Source organism: Podarcis gaigeae (assembly GCF_964106915.1).
Source record: "Podarcis gaigeae genome assembly, chromosome: 16".
Classification (NCBI taxonomy): Eukaryota; Metazoa; Chordata; class Lepidosauria; order Squamata; family Lacertidae; genus Podarcis; species Podarcis gaigeae.
This window is the reverse complement of record NC_139693.1, coordinates 24,814,092-24,841,251: the sequence shown is the minus strand read 5'-3', so window position 1 is coordinate 24,841,251 and position 27,160 is coordinate 24,814,092. Positions and strand designations below refer to the sequence as shown.

Here is a 27,160-nt window from a genome sequence, read left to right as displayed (position 1 = left end):
TTTTTGTGTTTTCTTGTATTTATTTTTGAAAGCAATGTAAAAGCAAGTACATAAAAGCTCTTGAGTACAATATGGAATCAAAGCCACGGAAGGACAAAATAATAATTAAAAAGCCAGTTAACACTTGCTATTTAATTTAAGCATTTTTGCCCCACTCTTCCCACCCCCCAAAAAAGGCTCCCAGAGCAGCTTACATAAAACAACGAAAGGAAAAAGGGATGGTGAGGGAAGAGGAAAACAAGCAAGCCCAGGCACCCGGTTGTTGGAAGTTATAATTTCTGACAATAGCCAGCTTGAATGGAAAGAATTCAGGGCAAGAAGCCAAATGGCTACAGAAAGGCTACAGAGCAGAATAGCTACAGCCATGTGCAATGGCTACAGCCAGATGGAATACCTGCTGCCACATTGCTACAACACTGAGTTCTATTGGCAAGGCTCTCTGTACCTGCGCTAGCTGGATTTTCATGTTGAGCAATGGAGGAATTCAACTCAGCAGTTGCACTGGCGGAAGCTCCTTGCGCAACAGGTGGCTCAACAAAGTTTCCAAAAATGCTCAGTACTGCTGCAAATACATAGAGCGGGGTAGACAACCTAAGGCCCGGGGGCCGGATGTGGCCCAATTGTCTTCTCAATCTGGCCCGTGAACGGTCCGGGAATCAGCGTGTTTTTACATGAGTAGGATGTGTCCTTTTATTTAAAATGCATCTCTGGGTTATTTGTGGGGCATGGGAATTCGTTCATTTCTCTCCCCCCCCCCCACCCAAAAAAAATATAGTTTGGCCCACCACATGGTCTGAGGGACAGTGGACCGGCTCATGGCTGAAAAAGGTTCCTGACCCTTGACATAGAGCATAAGGCTGGTGGCAAGCTGAAGATGGGGACAGAGCATGATCTAACTTAGAAGTGAGTCAGAAAAAGCAGAGAGGAAACAGCCTTGGGTGTCCCGTGGTCTGCTAAGCTGGCCCACCCCCCAAATTGCAGCCCCCTCGGAGGCGCAAGTTTAAGTAGACGGTGCCGTGGGGAGCGATGTTGTAGTCAGACAGCTTCTTGCCATCATCCAGGGGTTTCCCTTCATACGTCAGCCAGAGCTGATCAGTGTGGATGTTCTCCTGCTGCCGAATTCGAGCTTTGAACTGGTCCACCGAATCGGAAGGCATGACGAGGTAGCTTTTGGTTTGGCCCCTGGCGTTATGCAGGAAGATGGGGATGGACTCCTCGCTCTTGACCACCAACAGTATGGTGTCCCCGGATTTCAGCCCGAATTTGGAGAGCTGGTCGCTGTCCTGAAGGTTGATGTTGCCGTTAGACTGGCAGGCCAGCTTCTGCTGATATGGAGACAACCCTGTCTTCTGGGCTACTTGGATTTTGAAATCCCAGACAGTTTTGCTGGCATGCGTGTCCAGGGAGTATTGCTCTCCTGACAGGAGTTTTACAATCAACCGCAGGGCCTGGGAAGGAAGCAGAGAGTGTGGTGTAGTGGTTAATGTCAGATTAGGACCCGGGAGATAAGGGTTATCTGTTGCCAAAGGAGCATGTGAGCCTGCTCTCAGGTGTTTCTCTTAGCCTAAACCAGTGTTTCTAACCGCAAAGCGCTCTTTGTGGAGCTACCTTTGAAGGTGATCTGGAAACTACAACTAATCTAGAATGTGGCCGCTAGACTGGTGACTGGAAGTGGCCGCTGAGACCACATAACACCGGTCCTGAAAGCATCTCGACCCCCATCATTCAGCCCCAGACACCGGGGTCCAGATCCAAGGGCCTTCTGGCAGTTCCCTCACTGCAAGAGGTAAGGCTGCAGGGAACCAGGCAGAGGGCCTTCTTGGTTGTGGCACCTGCCCTGTGGAACGCCCTCCCATCAGATGTCAAGGAAATAAACAACTATCTGACTTTTAGAAGACATCTGAAGGCAGCCCAGAATAGGGAAGTTTTTTAATCTTTGATGTTTTACTATGTTTTTAATATCTTGTTAGTAGGTGCCCAGAGTTGCTGGGGAAACCCAGTATAATAATAAATTACTGTTGTTGTTGTTGTTAGTGGCACTTGCCCTGTGGAACGCAGGTTTTACTAGGTTTTTAATATCTTGTTAGTAGCTGCCTCGAGCGGCTGGGGAAACCCAGCCAGATGGGCATGATTTAATAATAAATTGTTGTTATTGTTATTGTTATTGTTATTTCCTGAACCAGAGTATCCAGCTTTTTTGGACTACAACTCCCATCATTCCTAGCTAGCAGGACCAGTGGTCAGGGATGTTGGGAATTGTAGTTCACAAACAGCTGGAGACCCCAGTTTGGGAAACACTGGCCTAAACAATATCTTTGTTCATAAGTGATGTCAGTATCAATAAAATTAGAGAGTACTGCAAGGCAGCATAACGTAAAATTCTAATCTCTCTCTCTTTCACACACACACACACACACACACACACACACACACACACACTGTTCATGCAACCCATTCTCATTTGCTATCCATTCCACACAAAGAGCCATTGGTGGTGCAATGGTTAGAGCAGTGGACTAGGAGCTGGGAGACCAGGGTTCAAATCTCCACTCAGCCGTGGGGGGCAGTCACTGCCTTCTCTCAGCCTTACCTACCTCAGAGGGTTGTTGTGAGGGTTAAATAAGGAGGGGGAAGAACCGTGACTGCCACTCGTTAGAGAAAAAAGGTGGGATAGAAATGCAATAAAATAAAAAATAGGCTCCATTATTGTCAGTGGGTCTACTCAGAGCAATAGAAATAAATAAAACTAATTCTTTCTCGGGATGTAGATCTCAAAGTTAAGCTGCTCTTAAAGCCACAAGCGCTGTGGGTAAAACCTCAGCGCCTAGGACTTGCCGATCATATGGTTGGCGGTTCGAATCCCCGCGGCAGGGTGAGCTCCCGTCGTTCGGTCCCAGCTCCTGCCCACCTAGCAGTTCGAAAGCACCCCTAAGTGCAAGCTGATAAATAGGTACCGCTTTATAGGTAAACGGAGTTTCCGTGTGCTGCGCTGGTGCAGGCTTGCCAGAGCAGCTTCGTCACGCTGGCCACGTGACCCGGAAGTGTCTCCGGACAGCGCTGGCCCCCGGCCTCTTAAGTGAGATGAGCGCGATACCCTAGAGTCGGTCACGACTGGCCCGTACGGGCAGGGGTACCTTTACCTTTACCTAAAGCCACAAGAGCAGTACAAACCCGTTTTTTCCGAGTCAGTTGGCAGCCCCATTTCCTCCTCTTCCTCACACACACCTATGGATGTTGGGGGGGGAGGTTAGGGTTAGGAGACATCTGAAGGCAACCTTGTTTAGGGAAGTTTTTAATGTTTGATGTTTTATTGTGTTTTTAATATTCTGTTGGGAGCTGCCCAGAGTGGCTGGGGAAACCTAGGCAGATGAGCAGGGTATAAATAAAATAATAATAACAACAACAACAACAACAACAACAACAACGAAGATTTTGACAGATTTTCCTGAGCACTTGGGGTCAAAAGAAAGTAATTTAAAACAACTGTTGTTGAGATATTTCATTCCGAATCTGCTAGACAGAGCCAGAAAGAGGATGATGACAGACGGGTCTCCTGCCCCACCGCGCGCCCCAACCCCAGAAATCCTGGCTACACCCACTCAGACACCCACACTTCGCTAGCGGACCTTTTTCTTACCATCCTGCACGTTTGCCGTCTGGGTCGTAGCAACGCCTGAAGTCAGCGATCGGGAAACCGAAGCCAACAGCTGCCGTCGGATGCTCAGCTGACGCGGTCTGGCAGCAGCTCTCCCTTCGACCTGCCTTTTATAGCCGCCTCGCTTTCGCGATTTCACCGGCAGGGGGCGCTTCTGAGGAAAGCAAAACGGAGCGAAGCGTCTGCGGGAAGAGTTCGCTTTCCTTTTCCTGGGCAGGCAAAGGAGAAAACGAAACCGATTAGAGACCTTGACGACCTGGTCATTGTTTTGATCTTGCAGCAAGGGGCAAGTGAGAGAGAGAAGATAAAAGGGACGGAGCGGCTCCCGCAAGAGGAAAGATTTCGACACCTGGGACTTTTTAAGCTTAGAGAACAGGCTCGAGTAAATAGGGACACGATGGTGAGAATCGCTATTCGGGGAGATAAAAGTGCATTTAGAAAAATGATGCGTGGCATGGAGAAAATGAAGTTTTTTCTCAGGCTCTCATAACACTATAACTCGCGGGCTTCCCATGAAGGTGAATGTTGGGAGAATCAGGGCAGATATTTACAGGCAGCAAGTCGTTAAACTATGGAACTCACTGCCACGGGAGGCAGCGACGGCCGCTTGCTTAGATGGCTTTACAAGGGGATTAGACAAATACACGGAACAGAAAGCTATCCATGGCAGCTAGCCACGAAGACTATGCTCTGCCTTCACAGTTGGAGGTGGCGTTGGTTTGTTTGTATTCTGCTCTATACCTAGAGGTCTCAAGGGCAGTTCACAACATAAAATCCCAATACAGTGGTACCTCGGGTTAAGTACTTAATTCGTTCCGGAGGTCCGTACTTAACCTGAAACTGCTCTTAACCTGAAGCACCACTTTAGCTAATAGGGCCTCCCGCCACCGCTGTGCCGCCAGAGCACGATTTCTGTTCTCATCCTGAAGCAAAGTTCTTAACCTGAAACACTATTTCTGGGTTAGTGGAGTCTGTAACCTGAAGCGTATGTAACCCGAGGTACCACTGTACTCTTGGGCTCAGGTGCTGCTTCCTACTCAGGCCTCAGGTTGGCCACTGTGAGAAGAGGATGGTGGTCTAGATGGCAGGATCCAGCAGGCTCTCCTTACGTTGTTATGGCCATTCAGAGATACAGTGGTACCTCGGGTTACATACGCTTCAGGTTACATACGCTTCAGGTTACAGACTCTTAACCCAGAAATAGTACCTCGGGTTAAGAACTTTGCTTAAGGATGAGAACAGAAATTGGGCTCTGGCGGCGTGGCAGCAGCAGGAGGCCCCATTAGCTAAAGTGGTGCTTCAGGTTAAGAACAGTTTCAGGTTAAGAACGGACCTCCAGAACGAATTAAGTACGTAACCAGAGGTACCACTGTAATCAAAACAAAACCAACTCAATAAAGCCCCCTGCACACACATTTTAAAAGGGCACTGGATATCAGTCAGCCAAAGGCCTGGTTCAAGGGGAATGTTATTGCCCAGCGCTAAACTGGGTGCCACTGCAGAAAAGGCCCTTTCTCGTCTTGCCACCCTCCGGTCCTCTGGTGGAGGAGATGGGTTTTGAGGAGGTGCTTAAAACCTCCTTCTGCCACAGGTTCATCATCCCTGGTTTAAAAGACAAAACCGGCATCGGGATTGGGGGGGGGGGGGAGGATGAGGACAACAGTGCTCTCATCCTCTGCTGGAGCAGCCCCTGGATGTGAAAGAAATGGGCATTCAATTATCTGAGTTCTCTGTGGTTGTCATTGTTATAAGAATTATATATATAGAGAGAGATAGGTGTGTGTGTGTGTGTGATAAATGTTCATAACTGCATATATAAACCACATGTCTGAAACCCCACAGAAAAAAGTCCTGAATCCATTTTGTTTCTCCCAAATTGACCTCAAATATATCTCTGCAAGGCTGGAGGAAAATGGAAAAGCCTCCCCATTGTCTTTTCGTTCACAAATCCTGTCTTAAGGGTATGTCTGTGTATGAATAGGGTGAGCCTGTGACTTGGCTCAGGAACTAAGTAATTATCATTACAAAAGACTGGCCAGGCTCCCCAGGTAATCCAATCAAGTGACCATTAGCAGGTAACCTGCCAGACAGGAGATAAACAACGCACTCAGATTTCTGTTGTAGACCGCCTTTTCTGTGATGTAGGTATGATGTTCCTGGACTCCGGGGCAGGCAAATTAAAATGTCTATACAGTATAAGGGTGGGCACACCTTTGTTTAGGGTCCTCCTCCATCCTCCTGTGTGTGAGGGGAGCACACTGTTGCAACAGCTTTAAAAAAGATCAGGCTTACTAGCTGCTTTGCTTCTCAATATTCTCTGGTTGGCCTCTGTTATTTTCTCCTACCGATAGGGAACCCACTTAAGGACTCTATACGGGCTCTTGGATTACCCATAAGGGAAGAAGGGCAGATTTTGTTTACAACACCATTGAGGATGATAACACAGTCTTGCAATTTTGACCTGGGTCAAGAGCACTTGCTTCTTTTGGATCTACTTTAACTTTCTGTTTCTATTTCCCCATTCCATTTCCCCCAATTGACTGGCACAATAGAGCAGTTAACAGTCAACCATTCTAAAAACAAAGTGGTGATTTTTGGGGAAGGAGAGAAAACCTCACAGATGGGAGTTTGGACAATAAACCTCTTGAACAACAATGCTATTATAAATACCTGGGCTTGGGTTTTAATTCAAAACTGTTCTGGAAGCCACATGTACTTGCAGCTAAATTGAAATCCTCTCACTCTATTCACTCTTTATTGTGGTTTTCCAGAGTTTTTTGGGGGGGGAGTTTAGTTGCCCCCACAGTTTAGGTATTTCAAAAGAAGATTGTGCCACAATTATTTTACAGTGCAGAGATTTGGGGATATATTAATGTGGTGCAAAACTCTTTCCTGAAATCACTGTTGATTGTCCCCAAAGCTACACCCACCCCCTTTTTAAGAGCTGAAATAGGGCTAATCTCCTTACAAACCAGTGTATATGTAGTGCTAGCCCTATACTGGCTAGTTGTCTAGCATGATTGATTGTGTGAGTGCAGAAAGGGATAAAAAAACCCCATCCAAACAATGACTATCGGCAGTGCAGGTAAGAAAAATAAATAAATTTTAATTTTTATCATCTACAATTCTGTCTTTTCTATTTTATAGTACAGTACATTAATTATTAAGGGACATGGGTGGCGCTGTGGGTTAAACCACAGAGCCTAGGACTTGCCGATCAGAAGATCGGCGGTTCGAATCCCTGCGACGGGGTGAGCTCCCATTGCTCAGTACCTGCTCCTGCCAACCTAGCAGTTCGAAAGCACGTCAAAGTGCAAGTAGATAAATAGGTACCACTCTAGCGGGAAGGTAAACAGCATTTCCGTGTGCTGCTCTGGTTTGCCAGAAGCAGCTTAGTCATGCTGGCCACATGACCCAGAAGCTGTACGCCAGCTCCCTCGGCCAATAAAGCGCCACAACCCCAGAGTCGTCTGTGACTGGACCAAATGGTCAGGGGTCCCTTTACCTTTACATTTATTATTGCTTTCATTTTATGGATCAGTGGTCTCGTTAGATAGTATTATTCATGTGAAATTGCTGTTTTAGGGATTGTTTTTAAAAGTCTGGAACAGATTTTTGCATTTCTGTTTTGCATTTCTTTCTATGGGAAAACGTGCCTTGGTTTTGGAACGCTTTGGTTTTGGAATGGACTTCCGGAACGGATTAAGTTTGAGAACCAAGGTACCACTGTACTTGGTAATAAACCTTAAGATTCGTTTATCCTTCATCCATCAGTCTTACCATTTCATCCTGCACAGAGCTGTAATATATTTACCAAGCTCCAGCGAAGGACACAAACATTCTAGGACAGTGTGAAGCAGGGTCAGCAAGAAATGTAGCCCATGGAAACCCCCCTACCAAGGGCCAGATAGAGGAGCATGAAGGGCCACATACTCATCCCCCAACCTGAGGCTCCCTTTCCTTTCCCAGAAAACAGAGGTGGATTCAAAATGGTTCACAAAATCTATTTTATTGGACTGTTTCCAGTGACATGGGTGCTAGCGAGACACAATATCCTATTGCATAAGCAGATTTATTTATTTTCGGGTTCCGTACCTTTTCTATTAAATTATAGAATGTGATCGTGCTGGCTGGGCTGATGGGAGCTGGCGTCTATCAGCGTTTGAAGAGTCACAGGTTCCCTGTGTGATAGGAATTTTGGTTCCAGGTTGGTCTTCCTGTGCTGATCTATGTACGTGCTTGGTTGGTACACTTATGAACATTTAACATATATCTAAGACCTCAAAATTCCTATTACACCTGTTTCTGATTTAAAGTGTAAAATCTTGCTATATAATGTCAAAGGCCATGGAAAGAGTTGCTCTAAGTTCAGCAGAAGGCTAGAGAAGTATTAAACACTGAAGGAAGCAACATAACTTTGATTCAGTGCTTTAAGTCAGACCACTGGTCCTGTTAATTCAGTATTGTCTACACTGACTGGCAGCGAGTCTCCACAGTGTCAGGCATTGGGTCTTCCCTGCTCTAACCTGGGAATTCTGGGGATTGAACCTGAAATCTTCTGCACGTAGAATAGATGCTCTACCACCGAGCTATGGCTCTACTTCTTTTCGTTTTTTCATATTTTTTTATTAAACATTTCTCAGTTTACAAAAGTACTGTATAGGCCTGTACTGTAGCACACAAATATAAGCCTGCATATAAGCCACTCCCTTAAAATTCCACAGGCACTCACACCCGTTCCGTTTTACCGTATGTCTGTGTCAGCAGCAATATATAAAAAGCCAATTTTTGTAAGGTCACAAATTTAAGCCGCACAATCACAATCAGAATTGGGGGGGGGGGGAGAGTAAGGCTTATATTCAGGCCAATATGGTATGTGCAATGTCTCTTTTGTCAAGTTACGCTTTCTACAGATCACTTTCATTTGTTGCGAGACACTAGTGTTACATTAGGAAGAAAAGGGGGGAAGAGGTGGAGGGGGGAAGGTGAGTGGGGTGGCAATGCTTCTGTTCTTCTACTTTACTGTATGTGTGGGGTTTTGTGTCAGTGTCACTTGTGTGGGTTCTCTTTACTACAGTGGGCGCTCGGGTTGCGAACATGATCCGTGCGGGAGGCACGTTTGCAACCCGCAGCGCCGTGTCTGCGCATGCACGGGTTGTGATTCCGCGCTTCTGCGCACGCACAAAGCACGATTTAGCACTTCTGCGCGTGTGCCGAAACCCGGAAGTAAGCCGTTCCGGTACTTCCAGGTTTCGGCGGGTCCATAACCCGAAAAAAACGAAACCTGAAGCGTCTGTAATTCGAGTGTGCCATTTGCCTTCCTAGGTGTGTGACATCATACTGGGTTCATAAGGAAAGGGTTAACTAATTATAAAATGATTAACCAATAGGAACCCAAGGGGAGGAGTTCGAGTTGTTAAGAAGTCAGTCTGGAGTTAGAGAAGAGACAGGAGAGGATAAGTCTGTGGGTTGAGCTAGTCTGATGTGAGAGAGTGAGAGAATCTGTTAAGAGGAGTCAGTCAAACAGTTGAGATAATCAGTCAGAAGATATTAGGAAGGTATAGGCCGGTAAAGAAACTAAAGTTAAGAAACTGACAAGAATATTACAGTGGTACCTCGGGTTACATACGCTTCAGGTTACATACACTTCAAGTTACAGACTCCGCTAACCCAGAAATAGTGCTTCAGGTCAAGAACTTTGCTTCAGGATGAGAACAGAAATCGTGCTCCGGTGCCGTGGCAGCAGCAGGAGGCCCCATTACCTAAAGTGGTGCTTCAGGTTAAGAACCGTTTCAGGTTAAGAACGGATCTCCGGAACGAATTAAATACTTAACCCGAGGTACCACTGTATCTGAGAAACCATAAACTTGTTAATACTTATAAAATAAACTTGTTTATTTGGTTCAATTTTAACAACTGTTTGGACTCAGTGTGTACCCAAGAGTAACGTGTTGGTGGCAGCGGGGAAGCGAGCACAGTGGTGGCAGAGGGATCAATAGCCCGTCAAACGTCCGGGGACCCTTCGCCACACCGAAGTTTGACTGTATTTGCTTATATTCCTTTGGTGGTGTGAGATGTTGGGGTTGGTCTAGGGCAGGGGTAGTCTGCCTTTTTATACCTACCACCCACTAATGCATCTATCTTGATGGTAAAATTTCCTGACCGCCCACCAGTGCTCGATGGAAGGAGGATTCAGCTTGTGCCGTAGAACCCCCTGCCGCCCACCTAGAATCCTGAAATGCCCACTAGTGGGTGGTAGGGACCAGGTTGACAAGCCCTGGTCTAGGGTGTGGTTGTTTGTTTGTGATTGGCTATGGCGAACTTTTTTTTCATGTGTGTGAGTGGGGTGTGGGGGGGTGTGGGGGTGTTTGGATCAGGTTAGCCAGATTGATTCAAATGCTGTTGGCGGGTTCTTGTTGTTGTCTTGTTGGGCTGTGTGTGTGATAAAGGGGTGAAGATGTCTTCTTCTATTTGTCCCCGTGTCAGTTTCAGTTTGTTGGTTATTTTATCTAATAAGGCTGTTTCCCATACTATTTGATACCATTGGTCCATGCTTACTTCTGACAGGTCTCTCCAGTGTCTGGCTATGATGTTTCTGGCTGCTGAGAGAAGGGGGGCTATGAGCTCTTTGTGATGTCAGTGGCATCCACTTCTATCCAGAAGAGACCAGAATGGGCCTAGAGAGACCAGACTTTGGGCCTAGAGACCTCGGGCAACTATTAGCATTCAGAAACCCAACTCCGAAGATGCATCTGTTGTAAACAAAATCTGCCCTTCTTCCCTTATGGGGTATCCAAGAGCCTGTATAGAGTCCTTACGTTGGTTCCCTGTTGGTAGGAGAAAATAACAGAGGCCAACCAGAGAATATTGAGAAGCAAAGCGGCTAGTAAGCCTGATGTTTATTGAACTGTTGCAACAGGGTGCTCCCCTCACACGCAGGAAAGGAGGAGGACCCAGAACCAAGGTGTGCCTGCCCTTATATAGACATTTTAAATTCCCTGCCCTGGAGCTCAAGACCACCCCTCCATACATCATACATACATCACAGAAGGGGTGTAACCCAAGACCCCCCCCCCCCCGCAAACATCATACCTACACCACAGAAAAGGTGGTCTACAACAGAAATTTGAATGCTGTTGTTTTCCCTGTCTGCCAGGTTATCTGATAATGCCTTATCTGATTGCTTTTCCTGGTAGTCTGGCTATTCCTTTGAGATGGTGATTTCTTAATTCCTGAGACAATGGGAAGGTTGCCTCACCCCCCCTCCCTCCTTGCAGAGAAAACATTTGGTCAGTTTGGGAGCCAAAATGGTTTCAGGGCGGTCTTCCTGTGCTGCTCCAGACATGTGGTTCACATATCTATGTACGTGCTAGATGGTACATTTATGAACATTTATTATATATATAAGACCTTAAATTTTTAATTTCAATATCTTGGAAAGCAATATAAGCCTCTTCAGACACCCACGGAGAGCTTCTCTTACGACGAGGCTGGAAGGGGTCTCCTCAGAGTATGGTGCAAGAGTACGGCTCTTCCCAGGGCACTTGCAGCTGGAAGGAAAATGAACAAAAATGTAGTTTCCTACTTGCGCACATTTCGTATATTTTACACCCCACTTAATACTGGAACAGTCTCTAACGCAGGCAACACTCACAGCATCCATTTAGAAGCACTGTGACACCACCTCAAGTAGCCCTGGCTTTCCCCAAAAGAATTCTGGGAACTGTAGTTTGTTAAAAATGCCAAGACCTGTTAGAAAATCCCTATTCCACTCAGAGCTACAATTCCAGAGTGGTTTATAGTCAACCCCTCTTCACAGGGCGCTCTGTTAAAATGTTTAAGTTTTGTTTTGTTTTGTTGACTTTGTTTGTTTTAAATATGTATTCTGCAGTTGACCTCTTTTGTAATGTTTTATTTTGAAATCTTTAAGATTATAGTATTTTAGTTTCCTGTTAATTATGTTGCTTTGACTGTATACTTTATATTTGACTTCCTTCAGAAATGTTTGATTCTGGGTTGTTTTATTGATGTTTAATATGCTGTAAACCGCTTTGTGATTTTTCTTTAAAATATAAAGCGGTATAGAAATGAAATTTTATTATTATTATTATTATTATTATTATTATTATTATTATTATTATCAGCTCTGGAAGGGAAATATGTTTGGAGGCCCCTCTTCTCCCAGCAACTTAAACAAACTATACATCCCAGGCTTCTTTGGGGAGAAGCCCTGACTGTTTAAAACGGTGTTGAAATATAGAGTCGAGAGTGGATTTCATGCTCTTTATTCAGCTCATAGCAGTGAGGAGGAATGGAAGTTCCCCCAGGAGGTCTGCTTTATATACATTATTTACACAATGGGCCCCACGTGATAGGCTAATTCCAGGATTCTCCTGTAGGCCAATCAGGTTGTGGATTCACTTCCACCTGAAGTTGCATTGGGTGGTTCCTGCGGACTAATAAGACTGCTGCATTCTGGATCCAATTGTTCTAGGCCCAATCAGACTGCTGCATTCTGAATCCTATTGTTCTAGGACCAATCAGACTGCTGCATTTTGGATCCTATTCAACTCAGTACATAACAGGTGTCCTAACACTTTAAATGCATGGTGCTTGTTTACATCAGTGTGAATGTGGCCCTAGAAACTCCATTCAGGAGAGATGTTGGGGAAACAAAGCATTTCTGTGTACATATATTGAGGGGCAAGCTTCCTTTTCCCCATCTGTTGCTTTTATTAGGGTAGGGCTTGGAGGATGACTAAACCTGGGGCTGGGAATAAGGACATGGGTGGCGCTGTGGGTTAAACCACAGAGCCTAGGACTTGCTGATCAGAAGGTCAGCGGTTTGAATCCCCACGACAGGGTGAACTCCCATTGCTCAGTCCCTTCTCCTGCCAACCTAGCAGTTTGAAAGCACGTCAAAGTGCAAGTAGATAAATAGGTACCGCTCCGACGGGAAGGTAAACGGCGTTTCCATGCGCTGCTCTGGTTCGCCAGAAGCGGCTTAGTCATGCTGGCCACATGAACCAGAAGCTGTATGCCGGCTCCCTCGGCCAATAAACCGAGATGAGCGCCGCAGCCCCAGAGTTGGCCACGACTGGACCTAATGGTCAGGGGTCCCTTTACCTTTACCTTACATAAATGCAGGATGATATAGATTGGAGTTTCTGTTGAGTGTGCTCACCTGGATTGCAAATCCTCACTTAGCAGAGGTCAGTCCATCAGGGCAAATGGGGCATTGCCCCACCAATCCCCTGCTTCCTTACTTGCAACCAGTCCAAGGGGTGGCCACACCCACCGGCTTCCTCCTCACTGAGTATGAGTGTTGCCCTTCTAGGACTCAGCAAAGACAATAGAGGCAAGGCTTAGAATTTATTGGCTCCACCTATCGTTGCTTCTGGCTCCGACTGTTCTTGGCTAGGGCGCCACCTACTGTTGGCCTCCCTGCCTTCTGCCCTACCGGTAATAAACACACTCCAGCCACCTTTGTCCCTAGCAAATGTCACCCACATCACACATTCTGTCATCTCAGTCCGTGAGAGCTGGTTGCTCTTTGAGGGCCACACTTAGGGGCCACATATCACCAGCACAGACTTGACAAGCTGGAATGTGAGCAGAGAGGGATGACCAAAATGCTTAAGGGCCTGGAAGCCAACCTTATGAAAAGTGATTGTGGGAGTTGGGTATGTTTAGCCTGGCAGAGAGAAGACTGAAATATGAGAGCCATCTTCAAATATCTGCAAGGCTTGTTTTCTGCTGCTCCAGAGGGTATGAACCAAACCAATGGATTCAAATGACAAGGATATTCCAACTCAAGTTTAGGAAGAACTTTCTAAGGATCAGAGCTGTTTGACAGTGAAACGAAATCCTTCGGAAGGTGGTGGGCTCTCCTTCAGTGGAAGTTTTTAAACAGCGGTTGGATGACCAACTGTCAGGGATTATTTATTCCTACATTGCAGGGGGTTGGACTAGATCAGTGTTTTTCAACCTGTGGGTCCCCAGATTTTGTTGGACTACAACTCCCATCATTCCTAGCCAGCATGACCAGTGGTCAGGGATGATGGGTGTTGTAGTCCAACAAAATCTGGGGACCCACAGGTTGAGAACCGCTGGACTAGATGGTTGGCTTGGTGTCCCTTCCAACTCTACTGTTATAATACTTTTAAGGTCTCAAATATAAAATAAATATTCATAAATGCACACATATCTAAATATATGAACCATGTGTCTGAAATAGTACAGGAGAGCAATCCTGAAGCCATTTCGACTCTCCCAATGACCTCAAATATTCCTCTGCAGTAAGGGAGGCCAATGGGGAAAGCCTTCCCATTGTCTTTTCAGTTATAAATCCTGTCTTAAGGGCGTATTTGTGTATTAATAGGGTGAGCCTGTGACCTGGATTCAGGAACTAAAGTATGAACCATCACAAAAGAATGGCCAGGCTGTCCAGGTAATGCAATCAGTGACCATTATCAGGTATCCTGGCAGACAGGATTTCTGCTGGAGACTGCCTCCTTCTGTGATGTATGTATGATGTATGGGGTGTGTGTCTTGGGCTACAGGGTGGGCAATTTCAAAAGTCTATATAAGCGCTTGTGCACCATTGTTCAGGGTTCTCCTCCCTCCTGCGTGTGGGGAGTGGGGACCCTGTTGCAACAGTTCCTTGAATAAAGTTCAGGCTTACTAGCCACTTTGCTTCTCAATATACTCTGGTTGGCCACTGTTATTTTCTCCTACTGATAGGGAACCTACTTAAGGACTCTATATGGGTTCTTGGATACCCCATAAGGGAAAAGGAGCAGTTTTTCTTATAATACTACAATACTATGATTCTATGCTGCCCTCACCGGCACATTCCAGGGTTGAACCATGGAGCCATCAGGTTTCCTGAAGAAGCATGCCTGCCTAGCACAATCCGCGGCCTTTTCTGCGAGTAGATCCCAGCGTTTCCCCTCTCCTACGTTCCCAGTTGGATCTGCTGGGTCAAGAATGACAGGCCTAAAATACAGAGACAGGAAAGATTCATTAGCCTCAGGAGCGAAAGAACCCTAGCCTAAAAACCAGGCCCACCTCCCACCAAGCAATTTTTGGGGGGTATAGACTCCCCCTCCAAACCCACTCATGGTGGTTGTGGGAAGCCAGAAGTATCAGGAGATGAGGAATCACCAGCTCTGAAAAAAGATACCTCTCCTCACCTCTCACCACCACTGCTATGGTCTGTATTTGAATAGAAGCCCATATTGAAGATCTGCTGCATATATCCCGGTTTGTTTGTTTGTTTGTTTGTTTGTTTGTTTGTTTGTGATGCGCCTGTGTATTCATGGGTTTGAGAGTGTGGGAAGGCAAGGCTTGCTTTCACCATGTCCATTTTCTGGCTCTGCTTGTTTTGAGCTCTGGCGCCACCTACTGTTGGCCTCCCTGCCTTTTGCCCAACCAGTCCCAATAAGCCACACCCACTCTAGCCACACCCACTGCAGCATGTATACCTCACAAAGCAGAAAAAGATTACCTCACCAACAGAAAAAGATTAGCAACCTCAGCCTAGGGATTTGCAGAATTTCCCAATGTTGAATAAATAACAGTGACACTAGATTAACGAGGGGACCCTAAATAAAACTCACAAGGCTCACACCTCTGTTGATCCCAGTTTTAGCCAAATCATGTTCACTGACTCACCCCAAGCCCCCTTTTCAAGCACAATCAGAAAGGGCTCATTCCCAGTTTTGTTAGACTTGTACAGTGGTACCTTGGTTCTCAAACACCTTGGTACTCAAACACCTTGGATCCCAAACACTGCAAATCCGGAGGTATGTGTTCAGGTTTGCAAACTTTTTCAGAAGCCAAATATGCTCCGTTTTGAGTGTTGCACTTCCAATTTGAGTGCCACACTTCCATTTTGAGTGTTACGCTGAGGGCTGTCTGTTTTTGCTATTTATTTTGCATTTTTGCGGCTTTTTTATTTTTGTGACTGTGTGGAACCCAGTTCAGCTACTGTGTGGCTGCAGTACAGTGGTACCTCGGGTTACATACGCTTCAGGTTACATACGCTTCAGGTTACAGACTCTGCTAGCCCAGAAATAGTACCTCGGGTTAAGAACTTTGCTTCAGGTTGAGAACAGAAATCGTGCGGCGGCAACAGCGGGATGCCCCATTAGCTAAAGTGGTGCTTCAGGTTAAGAACAGTTTCAGGTTATGAACGGACCTCCGGAACGAATTAAGTATGTAACCAGAGGTACCACTGTACATTGTTTATTGCTTTCATTTTATAGATCAATGGTCTTGTTAGATAGTAGAATTCATGTTAAATTGCTGTTTTAGGGGTCGTTTTTAAAAGTCCAGAACAGATTAATCCATTTTGCATTACTTTCTATGGGAAAGCGCACCTTGGTTTTGAAATGCTTTGGTTTGAGAACCAAGGTACCACTGTATTTTGATGGTATTGTAGATTGATTGGTTATGCTGGGTTCAATAGCTTCTCTCGTTGTTCCACAAGCTGCATCTTGTAAAACTCAGATTTTACACACTGAATCGGATCTTAACAGATGCACACAGTGGCATAGCGTGGGTTGTCAGCAAGTAATTTGCAAGGCAAGTAATTTGCACCCCTAACCCCTTACCTGCCACTGCTGCCAGCTTCTTCTTGCTGCTGCCTGGGCTGGTCGGGTGTGGTTCTCTCCCGTGCTCAGCGCTGCGCTGGACGGCCGCTGCACTGTCCCTCCCCCAGATAGTCCCTCCCTCGCTCTCTCTCCGCTCCGCACCGCAACGCACGCCTGCCACCCTCTCCCTCGGATTTGCACAGCCAGCACTGCAGTGAGAGAGAGTGAGTGAGCTAGGTAGGGGCAGAGAGCTGCGAGTGTGAGCGCCCCCCCCCAAATGTTGCGCCCGGTGAGGCTGGCCCCCCCCTGCACCCCCCACGCTACGCCACTGGACGCACAGAACATCCAAAGATAGATTTGGATGGCCTAAATGGCCTCGGTCCAGTATATCTGAAGGAGCGTCTCCTCCCCCATCGTTCTGCCCGGACACTGAGGTCCAGCTCCGAGGGCCTTCTGGCGGTTCCCTCACTGCGAGAGGCCAAGTTACAGGGAACCAGGCAGAGGGCCTTCTCGGTAGTGGCGCCCGCCCTGTGGAATGCCCTCCCATCAGATGTCAAAGCGATAAACAACTACCTGACATTCAGAAGACATCTGAAGGCAGCCCTGTTCAGGGAAGTTTTTAATATGTGACATTTTAGTGTATTTTTCATCTCTGTTGGAAGCCGCCCAGAGTGGCTGGGGAAACCCAGCCAGATGGGCGGGGTACAAATAATAAATTATTATTATTATTATTATTATTATTATTATTATTATTATTATTATTATTTGGCTTACAGGGCATCTGATTCAGTGGGTAACATCAGGTTTTCCTAAGGCACAACTGCGAAATGAAGAGAAATTGATCTCAGACCTGGGGAAATTAATTGATACACAATACATGTGACTGACCTCTAAGGCAGGTCATCCAGGTGTTTTTCAACTTCCATCAGCCCCAGCCAGCACAGCCATTTTGGACTGTGACTCCCATCAGCCAGCTCTGGTTGTTCTGGAGGGCGCCAAGTTGGCAAAGCCTGCCCTGAGTGGACACCCACTTTGCTTCTATAGTGGGATCAGCCCTGTGTTTGAGATTGGGTTGCCATATGTCCTCTATTTCCAGGACACGCCCTCCTTTTCATGGGTAGAGTCCTTATAGTGATCCATAGTTAAAAGTAAAGGTAAAGGTAAAGGAACCCCTGACCCTTAGGTCCAGTCATGACCAACTCTGGGGTTGCAGCGCTCATCTCGCTTTATTGGCTGAGGGAGCCGGCGTACAGCTTCCAGGTCATGTGGCCAGTATGACTAAGCTGCTTCTGGCGAACCAGAGCAGCACACGGAAGCGCCGTTTACCTTCCAACCGGAGTGGTACCTATTTATCTACTTGCACTTTGACATGCTTTCAAACTGCTACGTTAGCAGGAGCTGGGACTGAGCAACGGGAGCTCACCCCATCACGGGGATTCGAACCGCCGACCTTCTGATCAGCAAGTCCTAGGCTCTGTAGTTAAAAGTAGAAGTTGGCAAATGTGTCGTCTTTTTTGTTCTTTGAAATATGGCAACCCTAGAGATCTGCTGCATCTCTCAGAGAACCACCGTTCTCAGGATTTCAGCTCTCACTTTAAACCTCAACAGATTTGCCCAAAGAACTCTCTCTATGCAGGAAAACTCTATGGGGAAAGGTGTAAAGTTGGGAAATAAAGATGGAGGAGTTGCTGTTCATTTGATCCATGGTGCAGGAGTAGGAGGGGTTACTAGTCCATAAGAGGTTCCCTATTTTCACCTGCAAAATGGCAGCGCCTAAGAGAGAGGCACAGAGAATACTGACCTGGGTTTCCGGAGTTGAGTATGCAGGTATTGCTTGAGAGTCTCATTCTGAAAATCATAGTATTTTGTCCAAAAGATGCAGAGGTTTTTGTACTGTTGGATGAGCCAAAGGACCGTCCGGAAACCTTCCGCCATGTCGAAAGAAGTCTTCTCACCGTCTTTTTCCCAGGCGTAGACAGCCAGCAACTCGAGTGCATACTTTGGGGGCTTCGATTGCAATTCTGGCAGCTACAGTTAGATGGGAGAACATATTAAGTATAGCCCACAGAAATACAATGGATAGCACCAATGGAAGAATATGAAAGGATCAGGCAATGGAGTGGGATATACAGGCTGGCAGTACCTGATAACTTAAGACCAGAATTCACAGCCATGCCCCCTTCTAAGATTATGCAACCATCTTATACTAATAATAATTAGGGATGCATCAAAGTTATCAGTGCAGATCTCCAGGTGTTGCCTTTTGGCTAGATTTACTATTTTCTGTAGGGATGCGGGTGGCGCTGTGGGTTAAACCACAGAGCCTAGGGCTTGCCGATCAGAAGGTCGGCGGTTCGAATCCCCGCGACGGGGTGAGCGCCTGTTGATCGGTCCCTGCTCCTGCCATCCTAGCAGTTCGAAAGCACGCCAAAGTGCAAGTAGATAAATAGGTATCGCTCCAGCGGGAAGGTAAACGGCGTTTCCGTGTGCTGCTCTAGTTCACCAGAAGCGGCTTAGTCATGCTGGCCACATGACCTGGAAGCTGCATGACCTCAGCCAATAAAGCGAGATGAGCGCCGCAACCCCAGAGTTGGTCACAATTGGACCTAATGGTCAGGGGTCCCTTTATGTTTTACTATTTTCTGTACACATAGATGGGCAAATGATTTGAGGTGCTCCAATATCCCCTTTTGGAAAGACTTAAATTGTGTTTGATATGAAGTTCCATTGTACATAACAGAACTTGCACCCTATTCTCTTGAAACTGAAGAACCTGGCATTTTCAGTGTTCCAAAATGCTTTCCTTTGGAACAGGGTTTCCCAAATTTGAGTCTCCAGCTGTTTTGGGACTATAATTCTCATTGTCTCTGATTGCTGGTCCTGACACTTCCCTGAAGACCTTTTCTTTCCAGCAGGTTTCTAAACCGAATTCTGATTTTTAGAGTTTGTACTCATTATTACTCTTGGGCTGTGCCCATTCTCCCATTTACTGTACACTCACTGGGTTTCCAGTACTAGGCTTTTAATCTGAATTCACACGTGATCCGAAATTCAAATGTTTGTTGTGTGTGTGTACCTGTTTGTACCAGTATTTCACCAGACGGATGAGACTTTTCAGTTTGGTAGGGCGCTCCCTGATGAAGTCTTTCTGCAACTCGGTGAAGCAGGGAGAGAACTGACCCCCCTGGCCTCTGCTGCTGTCAATCAGTCTGATGTACACCTGGGGGTCAGGCTTGTCGCCCCTGTAGTGACCTGTTTTTCAAAACAAAAACGGAGTCACAGGTACAAGGAGAAAGAACAGCTATGGCTTCCCTTCCTGAGAACTGTAGTTTGTTAAGGGTGCTGTGGCCCCCATCCCTCCTTGCAGAACTACAATTCCCACCGTTCCCTGTGGCGAGGGATTGACTGCTAAACCGCTCTGGGAATGGTAGTTCCATGAGGGGATTAGAGGGGCTTCTGGCAACTCTCAGTGCCCTTAATAAACTACAGTTCCCATGATTCCTTGGGGGAAGCCGTGACTGCTCACAGTGCTATCAATAGTGCTTTAAATCATAGGTGGTGTGAGTGGGGCCTAGGCAAGTGGACTTACCAAGAGCATCAAAGGCCGGCAGGACATCAAAATCAATGTACTCTGTGAAATCACCAGAACAAAGCTGGAAGCTGAGCACCCGTGGGTTGTCCCACTTTGGTTTTTCAATCCGTACTACTATATCGCTCCGTATTCGTTCCCGGCATTCCTTGAGCCTCTTCTCAATCTCCCGGATGATAAAGCCCCTGGCTCTCTCCTGGTCTTCGTATCCACTGAAGATGTCAAGGAACAGCACCAGGTCAGCATCCGATCCCCCTTTCAGAGCTGTGCCTTTGCCAGATGAGCCACCCTAGGGAGGGAAATCCGATGATGCCTTGTAGAATAGCCTTGTTTCCCTGCACCCTGATGAATGAGTACCAGGGGCTGCTGATTCCAGGCAGGTCAATTTCTAGCTTGTGTCAATTTCACACGTATCAATCAATCATAGAATTCTAGAGTTGGAAGGGAGTCAAAGGGTCATCTACTCCAACCCTCTGTGATACACAGATATTGGAATCAGGCTTTTGTGTGGGGGCAGCTACACTTCGAAATCTTCCATCCCATTGCTAGGGCTGTATGCCTGAACACTAGCCGAGGAAGAGGGGTGCGGGGGGAGCGTACCACACCCAGCAGCACGATGCCAGTGGGGTGCCATCGCAGCTCCCCTCCCCCCCGCACTGGGCACCACGCTCCTGCAGGCGGCACCCCCCCCAGGACGCGTGCCATGTCCCTGCAGGTGGCACACCACACCCCCAGGATGCACACCATGCCCCTGCAGGCGGCACACCCCCAGGACTCACGCTATGCCCCCCAGGACGTGCGCCAGCCACACCCACGCCTGCTCTCTGTTCCCCTGCCGGAGCATGAATCTCCGCCACTGCGCCTGAGTCATCCAAGGCGTGAATCGGCTGAGCCAGGTTCAGACAACCACAGATCGCTGCAGTTTGGATTGAATGACCTCGAGAGGTTTGGGGTTGCCAGGGGGTGGAGCATCAGGAAGGAAGGAGGAGCATGCATCAGGTTCCGCCTCTCCCCCCAAAAGGGCCGCAACCTACCTAACTTCCCAGGAGAAGGTAGGAGCCTGATGCCACCTAACTCTAATGCCTCCCTGTAGAGCAGGAGACTCTTCATGGGCAAACTAATTCCAGACTCAATCCAGAATGGGGGAATCCTGGGTCCGTGCAGGGTGTAGGTTTGCTTGAGTGGGGCATGGGGGACATAGGGCAGATTCACTGGGGTGGGGGAGGCTATGCACTGTCCTACCCATTAGACACCTTCCATTCTGGGACTGCAAGACAGTAGTAGGCGGGTCCAGGGGCAAAAGTGGGCAGGGCAACCCAATGCAGGTGGTAGCTTTGCAGGTAAGGCAAGTTACTATGCACCCCGCACCCCGTCCTGCATTGAGGCAAGTGAAAGGGATGGTCAGAGTTCAAGGATGAATCCCAGCCAGGGGAATGATGGTTAGAATTCCTGCTCCATGATTGCAGTCATGGCGTTTTTGCCTATCACATGGCAGTGTATGGTTTGACTTCACAGAGTGGGAAGTGACGGAGACAGGATGTTTGCGTTACTGTGTTCCGTGAAGTGGGACTATTGTCCTTTGTTCTTTTTCTCTTTGCAGCCGGATGCTAGAGAGAGAGGGAGCCATTTTGCAGTGCTCCGTGTGTGTTTATATGTAAATAAAGTAGATTAGCCAAAACACTGAGTTCCTGAGGTCTGTCACGCGAACTGCGCAGACTCTGTGGATTCCTAAGTGTGCCGGTGTCTGTTGGCATCGGCGCTGTGAGTTTCGGGCAGAAGAAAGCTTTTGAAGTTCCCAAACAATCGACCAGGAGGGAGAGAACATGCCAGTTGGGCCTGTGTCTCTGCCAGGGTCCTACTCGAATGTAAGCTGAACTCCTGACAATGATCTGGGGGGAGTTCCAAGAGCCACATAGAGTGGCCCCCATATCTCCCTTAAATTTCCATCCACTATCAGAGCTGGGCTCAGTGGAGACTTGGTAGTGGCTCACTCACTGTCAAAAGTAAATATAATTTAAGTGTTTATCTACAGATTAGGCTTGCTCTGCCAATGTGTCACCAACTGGGAGTGGGTCCCACCCATTCTGGCTACGCAAGTGGACTTTCCCCTTCTGCATTTTGGGATTCATGACTCACATTGTTATACAGTGGTACCTCAGGTTAAGTACTTAATTTGTTCCGGAGGTCCGTTCTTAACCTGAAACTGTTCTTAAACTGAAGCACCACTTTAGCTGCCGCGCCGCCGGAGCCCGATTTCTGTTCTTATCCTGAAGCAAAGTTCTTAACCTGAAGCACTATTTCTGGGTTAGCAGAGTGTGTAACCTGAAGCGTATGTAACCCGAGGTACTACTGTAACATCTTGGGTTCTCCGTCTTGATTCATGAAAGGGCTACAACATTTAACCAATTAATTGCCTAGATTGTGTTAATTGTGTTAAATTAAATAAATTTGGTTTGATTTGTATTAATTTGGAAAACTCTTAAAGGGCACTTCTGTGGGGAAGGAATTCCCCAGCTCAGGGAATGTCCTCCTGGGCTCCCTTCTGAGGACGGTGGAGCTACCAAGAGGACCCTCTGCCCGCCTTAATAAGAGAGTCACTTAGCAGCTCTGTGTACAACCAAAAGAATTCTGGGAACTGTAGCTTATCCATCACAGAGCTGCAACCTACAATCTACAACCTTAACAATCTACACTCTCGTTCTCTTCCCCACTCCCATCGCTCTCTCTTTGAACCTGCCCACATCGTTCTTTCTTAGCACCCAGACTCTGGCACTGACCTTGACAACCTTCAGCACCTTGGGTCGAGGAGGAGTAAAATCCCTGAAGCAAGTGGATTTCAGGAATTCACAGATGATGTCGATGGCCTTGCGCACCTGCTCATTAAATTCCCCATTGGGCTGGAGATTCTGAAAGATGAAATTATCGAGTTCTCTTGGTCCACACCTGTAGAGGTCCATGGTAGAGGGGTTGAGGCAGGAGAGACGATCCAGCAGCTTCTGGGTCTGCTTTCACCTCTGCTGGCAGTGAAGAAGGAAATGCCTGCTTTTTACCGCTGTCTTTTGTCTTATCGGTATTTCCTCTGCTCTGTCCTGTTCAGTTTCGTTTCCTTAAGTTTCACTTTGCTCAAAACAGCGGCTTTAATCTTAGCATAAACAGGGTCAGAACAGAAAGCAGGAGAGTCATTTCCCTAAGGCTCTTATAATAACAATAATTTAATACTTATACCCCACACATCTGGCCCGGCCTCCCCAGTCACTCTGGGCGGCTCCTGCAGGGATAGGGCAGAAATGTTGATTTGTTAAAGGCAAACTCTCTCTCTCTCTCTCTCTCTGAGTTAAAGGCAAAATTCTTCCATTCAAAACCAGATGCAAACTGAAATGCAAGCCTCCGTTGAAACGTGGAAATTCAAACTTTTCTGTGCTCTGGTCAAGTAAGGGTGGTGGTGCATGGCCGTTCTTAGTTGGTGGAGCGATTTGTCTGGTTAATTCCGATAACGAATGAGACTTTGGCATGCTAACTAGTTATGCGACCCCCAAGCAGTCGCCGTCCAACTTCTTAGAGGGACAAGTGGCGTTCAGCCACCAGAGATTGAGCAATAACAGGTCTGGGATGTCCGGGGCTGCACACACGCTACACTGACTGGCTCAGCGTGTGTCTACCCTATGCTGACAGGTGTGGGTAACCCGTTGAACCCCATTCGTGATGGGCATCGGGGATTGCAATTCTTCCCCATGAATGAGGAATTCCCAGTAAGTGCGGGTTATAAGCTCACGTTGATTAAGTCTTTTGAGAGCCAGTGTGGTGTAGTGGTTAAGAGCGGTGGACTCGTAATCTGGGGAACCGGGTTCGCGTCTCCGCTCCTCCACATGCAGCTGCTGGGTCACCTTGGGCTAGTCACACTTCTTTGAAGTCTCTCAGCCCCACTCACCTCACAGAGTGTTTGTTGTGGGGGAGGAAGGGAAAGGAGAATGTTAGCCGCTTTGAGACTCCTTCGGGTAGTGATAAAGCGGGATATCAAATCCAAACTCTTCTTCTTCTAAGCTGCTCCACTATGCATGTACTAAGGCAGAGGATTCCAAATGTTTTAGGTCCACCTCCCCCTTGCTACCACAAATTCATCCCCAGTGCCTTACCCTCAGGGCTGGATCTACAGTCATACCTCGGGTTAAATGTGCTTCAGGTTGAGCATTTTCAAGTTATGCTCCGTGGTGACCTGGAAGTAACGGAGCGTGTTACTTCTGGGTTTTGCCGCTCACGCATGCGCAGACGCTCAAAATGATGTCACGCCCATGCGCAGAAGCGGCAAAATGCGACCCACGCATGCGCAGTTGCGTCTTACATTTTACTCAGAATGCAAACGGGGCTCTGGAATGAATCCCATTTGCATCCAGAGGTACCACTGTACTATGAAACTCAAACATATAAACAGTGGTACTTTGTTCTCAAACGCCTTGGTTCCCAAACACTGAAAACCTGGAATTAAGTGTTCTGGTTTTTGAATGTTTTTCAGAAGCCAAACATCTGATGCAGCTGTCAGCTATTGTTTCCAGGGCGCCTGCACCAATCAGAAGCTGTACCTTGGTTTCCGAACATTTCAGAAGTCAAACGGACTTCCAGAATGGATTAAGTTTGAGAACCAAGGTACCACTGTATTTGGCGCTTTCGTTTTTGCTATTTATTTGGCATTTTTGTTTCTGAGGCTTTTTCAGTTAATTTGTTTTTGTGACTGTGTGGAATCCAGTTCAGCTACTGATTGATTGATTGATTGATTGATTGATTGTGTTCGAAAACCAAGGCACAGCTTATGATTGGTTCAAAAACCGGTACACTTACTTCCGGGTTTTCAGCGTTTGAGAACCAAGGCATTTGAGTACCAAGGTGTTTGAGAACAAAGGTACCATTGTATAAGGCACAGGAGCAGGAGCTGGTAGAAAAGTTGGCAACGCATTCATTCTTTCAGCCTTAGTCAGAGACAGTTCCTTCCCTCCTCTTTCCATGAATGTAGTTGAGCAAGATTCTCCATGGTGGCTTCCATTCTATTGTTCTTCTTTATTGTTCTCTCACTCCTTTCAAGTAAGAAAACACATCCATGCCTTTTCTCAAAACAGGCCCTGCCTGTCCTGGGAGAGTCAGTCAGAGCCAGATAACTAAAGCCCAGCTGGCGAGGATGCAATTAACATCTGAAGTTGAGGAGGGGAGAGAAAGAACGACTTTTCTGTTCTCACCCACAGTTTGTTGGGCAGGTGCAATTCAAGACAAACCATGATTATACCATTTGGGGACTGTGTCTGTAACAAGGGGGAAAGAGGGGTATTTCAGGGCAAACACTCAAAGGAGGAGACTATTTAATTAACTTGTTTGCTCCAGGCTTTGGGGAAAAGGCTGCTGGTGGTGGGAGCATATTTTAACTGATTTTAACTGATCTCCGGTTGAGTTTCCCATCTGATAATAAAGTTGGGACCTTTTCCCTTTGCTCTGCCTGGTGCACACAAAATTAAGCCAGGAAGGACAGATAAGAAATCCAGTAAGTAATTTTTAAAAATACAAAAAGAATCAACATTACCATGTCATGTGAGCAACTGAGCTAATTTGGGTAAGCACATTTGGTATGGGAATCTGGGTTCACTGGGGCTGACTCCAGAGGTGTCTGGCACAGCATGTATTTGGTTACAGATGCTCATTTCATTATTTTCACTTTCACGATACAGTACCGTACATAACCTTTCCTGCAACGTAAGGGTACTTCATCTGCAGTAAATGTGTTCAGCCAGGAGAGGGCAGCAGAGGAGAATTCCTTTTTATTCTTGTAAGAAGTCACGATTTTGCTATGACTTATTGCATCCAGATGACCTGTTTATGGAGCGTTCATACTGATTTGTTTGACAGTCAGCTTAACTTTTGAATAAGCATGCTGTAAATTTGAAGGCTAGTTGGGTTGGACTGAACTATAACATTTTCAAATTACCAGAAGGTTCGTTTTGGGTTCATGTTTGTTTTTTAGGGAAAGCTACTAGCAAATTCCTCATTACTTTGCATATGTTTAATTAGACCCCCCTTCATTAAAACAGCACTTATCTTGTAAGTATGACCAGTGACATGTCTGGGTATTCGCTGTATCTTTAAAAATAAACCTCACAAGATTTGCTCACTCCAAACTGCTCCCTTCCTTGGGAACTGTACGTGTTTGTATGTTAAGAGGCAATTTGGAAGATAACACATTAGAAACATCAAGAAATTATAACGTAAATGAATCATTGAATGAGATTCCTACATTGCAGGGATTGGGCTGGATGACCCACAGGAACCCCTCTCACATCTCCAATTTACAGTGGTACCTTGGTTCTCAAACGCCTTGGTACTCAAACATCTTGGAACCCAAACACTGCAAATCTGGAAGTGTTCCGGTTTGCAAACTTTTTTTGGAAGCTGAACGTGCTCCGTTTTGAGGGTTACGCTCCTGTTTTGAGTGCCACACTTCCATTTTAAGTGTTACACTGAGGTCTGTCTGTTTTTGCTATTTATTTTGTGTTTTTGCGGCTCTTTTTTTGTTTTGTTTTTGTGATTGTGTGTGGAACCCAGTTCAGCTACTGATTGATTGATTGTGTGTCTGCAGTACGTTGTTTATTGCTTTCATTTTATGGATCAATAGTCTCGTTAGATAGTAAAATTCATGTTGAATTGCTGTTTTAGGGGTTGTTTTTAAAAGTCTGGAACAGATTAATCCATTTTGCATTACTTTCTATGGGAAAGTGTGCCTTGGTTTTGGAACGCTTTGGTTTTGGAATGGACTTCCAGAACCGATTAAGTTTGAGAACCAAGGTACTACTGTACCTTATAAATACTTGCCATTTCAAATGTGCTCCCTTCCGATTTGCCTTCTAACACACAAGCATGCACATCCAGATACAGTGGTACCTCGGGTTACGTACTTAATTCGTTCTGGAGGTCCGTTCTCAACCTGAAACTGTTCTTAACCTGAAGCACCGCTTTAGCTAATGGGGCCTCCCACTGCTGCCGCGCCGCCGGAGCACAATTTCTGTTCTCATCCTGAAGCAAAGTTCTTAACCCGAGGTACTATTTCTGGGTTAGCGGAGTCTGTAACCTGAAGCGTCTGTAACCTGAAGCGTATGTAACCCGAGGTACCACTGTAGTTCCCAATGAATAGAGCAGGATGGAACAAGTAAAGAATTTATAGAAACCACACGGTTTGCAACAAATATGTCAACAGAGTATTCCCACAAAGAATCTGGCAACTGGGGAGGGAATTATATCATTCTCACCCCTGTGTTCTAGCATAACCTTCCAACCCCCTCAATTGAG

The 27,160-nt window shown here is 46.6% G+C and overlaps 2 protein-coding genes across 2 annotated transcripts; both read right to left on the bottom strand.

The window, feature by feature from the left end:
- Positions 1 to 3,762, bottom strand: ISG15 (ISG15 ubiquitin like modifier). Its single transcript, XM_083717789.1, has 2 exons — positions 3,638 to 3,762; positions 1 to 1,448 (listed from the first exon to the last, which is right to left on the bottom strand). The coding sequence occupies exons 1-2, from the start codon at positions 3,638 to 3,640 to the stop codon at positions 954 to 956; spliced, it is 498 nt and encodes a 165-aa protein (XP_083573915.1). The 5' UTR covers positions 3,641 to 3,762; the 3' UTR covers positions 1 to 953.
- Positions 3,763 to 10,520: 6,758 nt separating this feature from the next.
- Positions 10,521 to 23,009, bottom strand: LOC310834126 (2'-5'-oligoadenylate synthase 1-like). Its single transcript, XM_083717564.1, has 6 exons — positions 22,618 to 23,009; positions 19,841 to 20,129; positions 19,328 to 19,503; positions 18,053 to 18,279; positions 14,503 to 14,653; positions 10,521 to 11,205 (listed from the first exon to the last, which is right to left on the bottom strand). Exons 1-6 carry the CDS (start codon positions 22,795 to 22,797, stop codon positions 11,161 to 11,163), a joined length of 1,068 nt encoding a protein of 355 aa, XP_083573690.1. The 5' UTR covers positions 22,798 to 23,009; the 3' UTR covers positions 10,521 to 11,160.
- Positions 23,010 to 27,160: the final 4,151 nt, after the last annotated feature.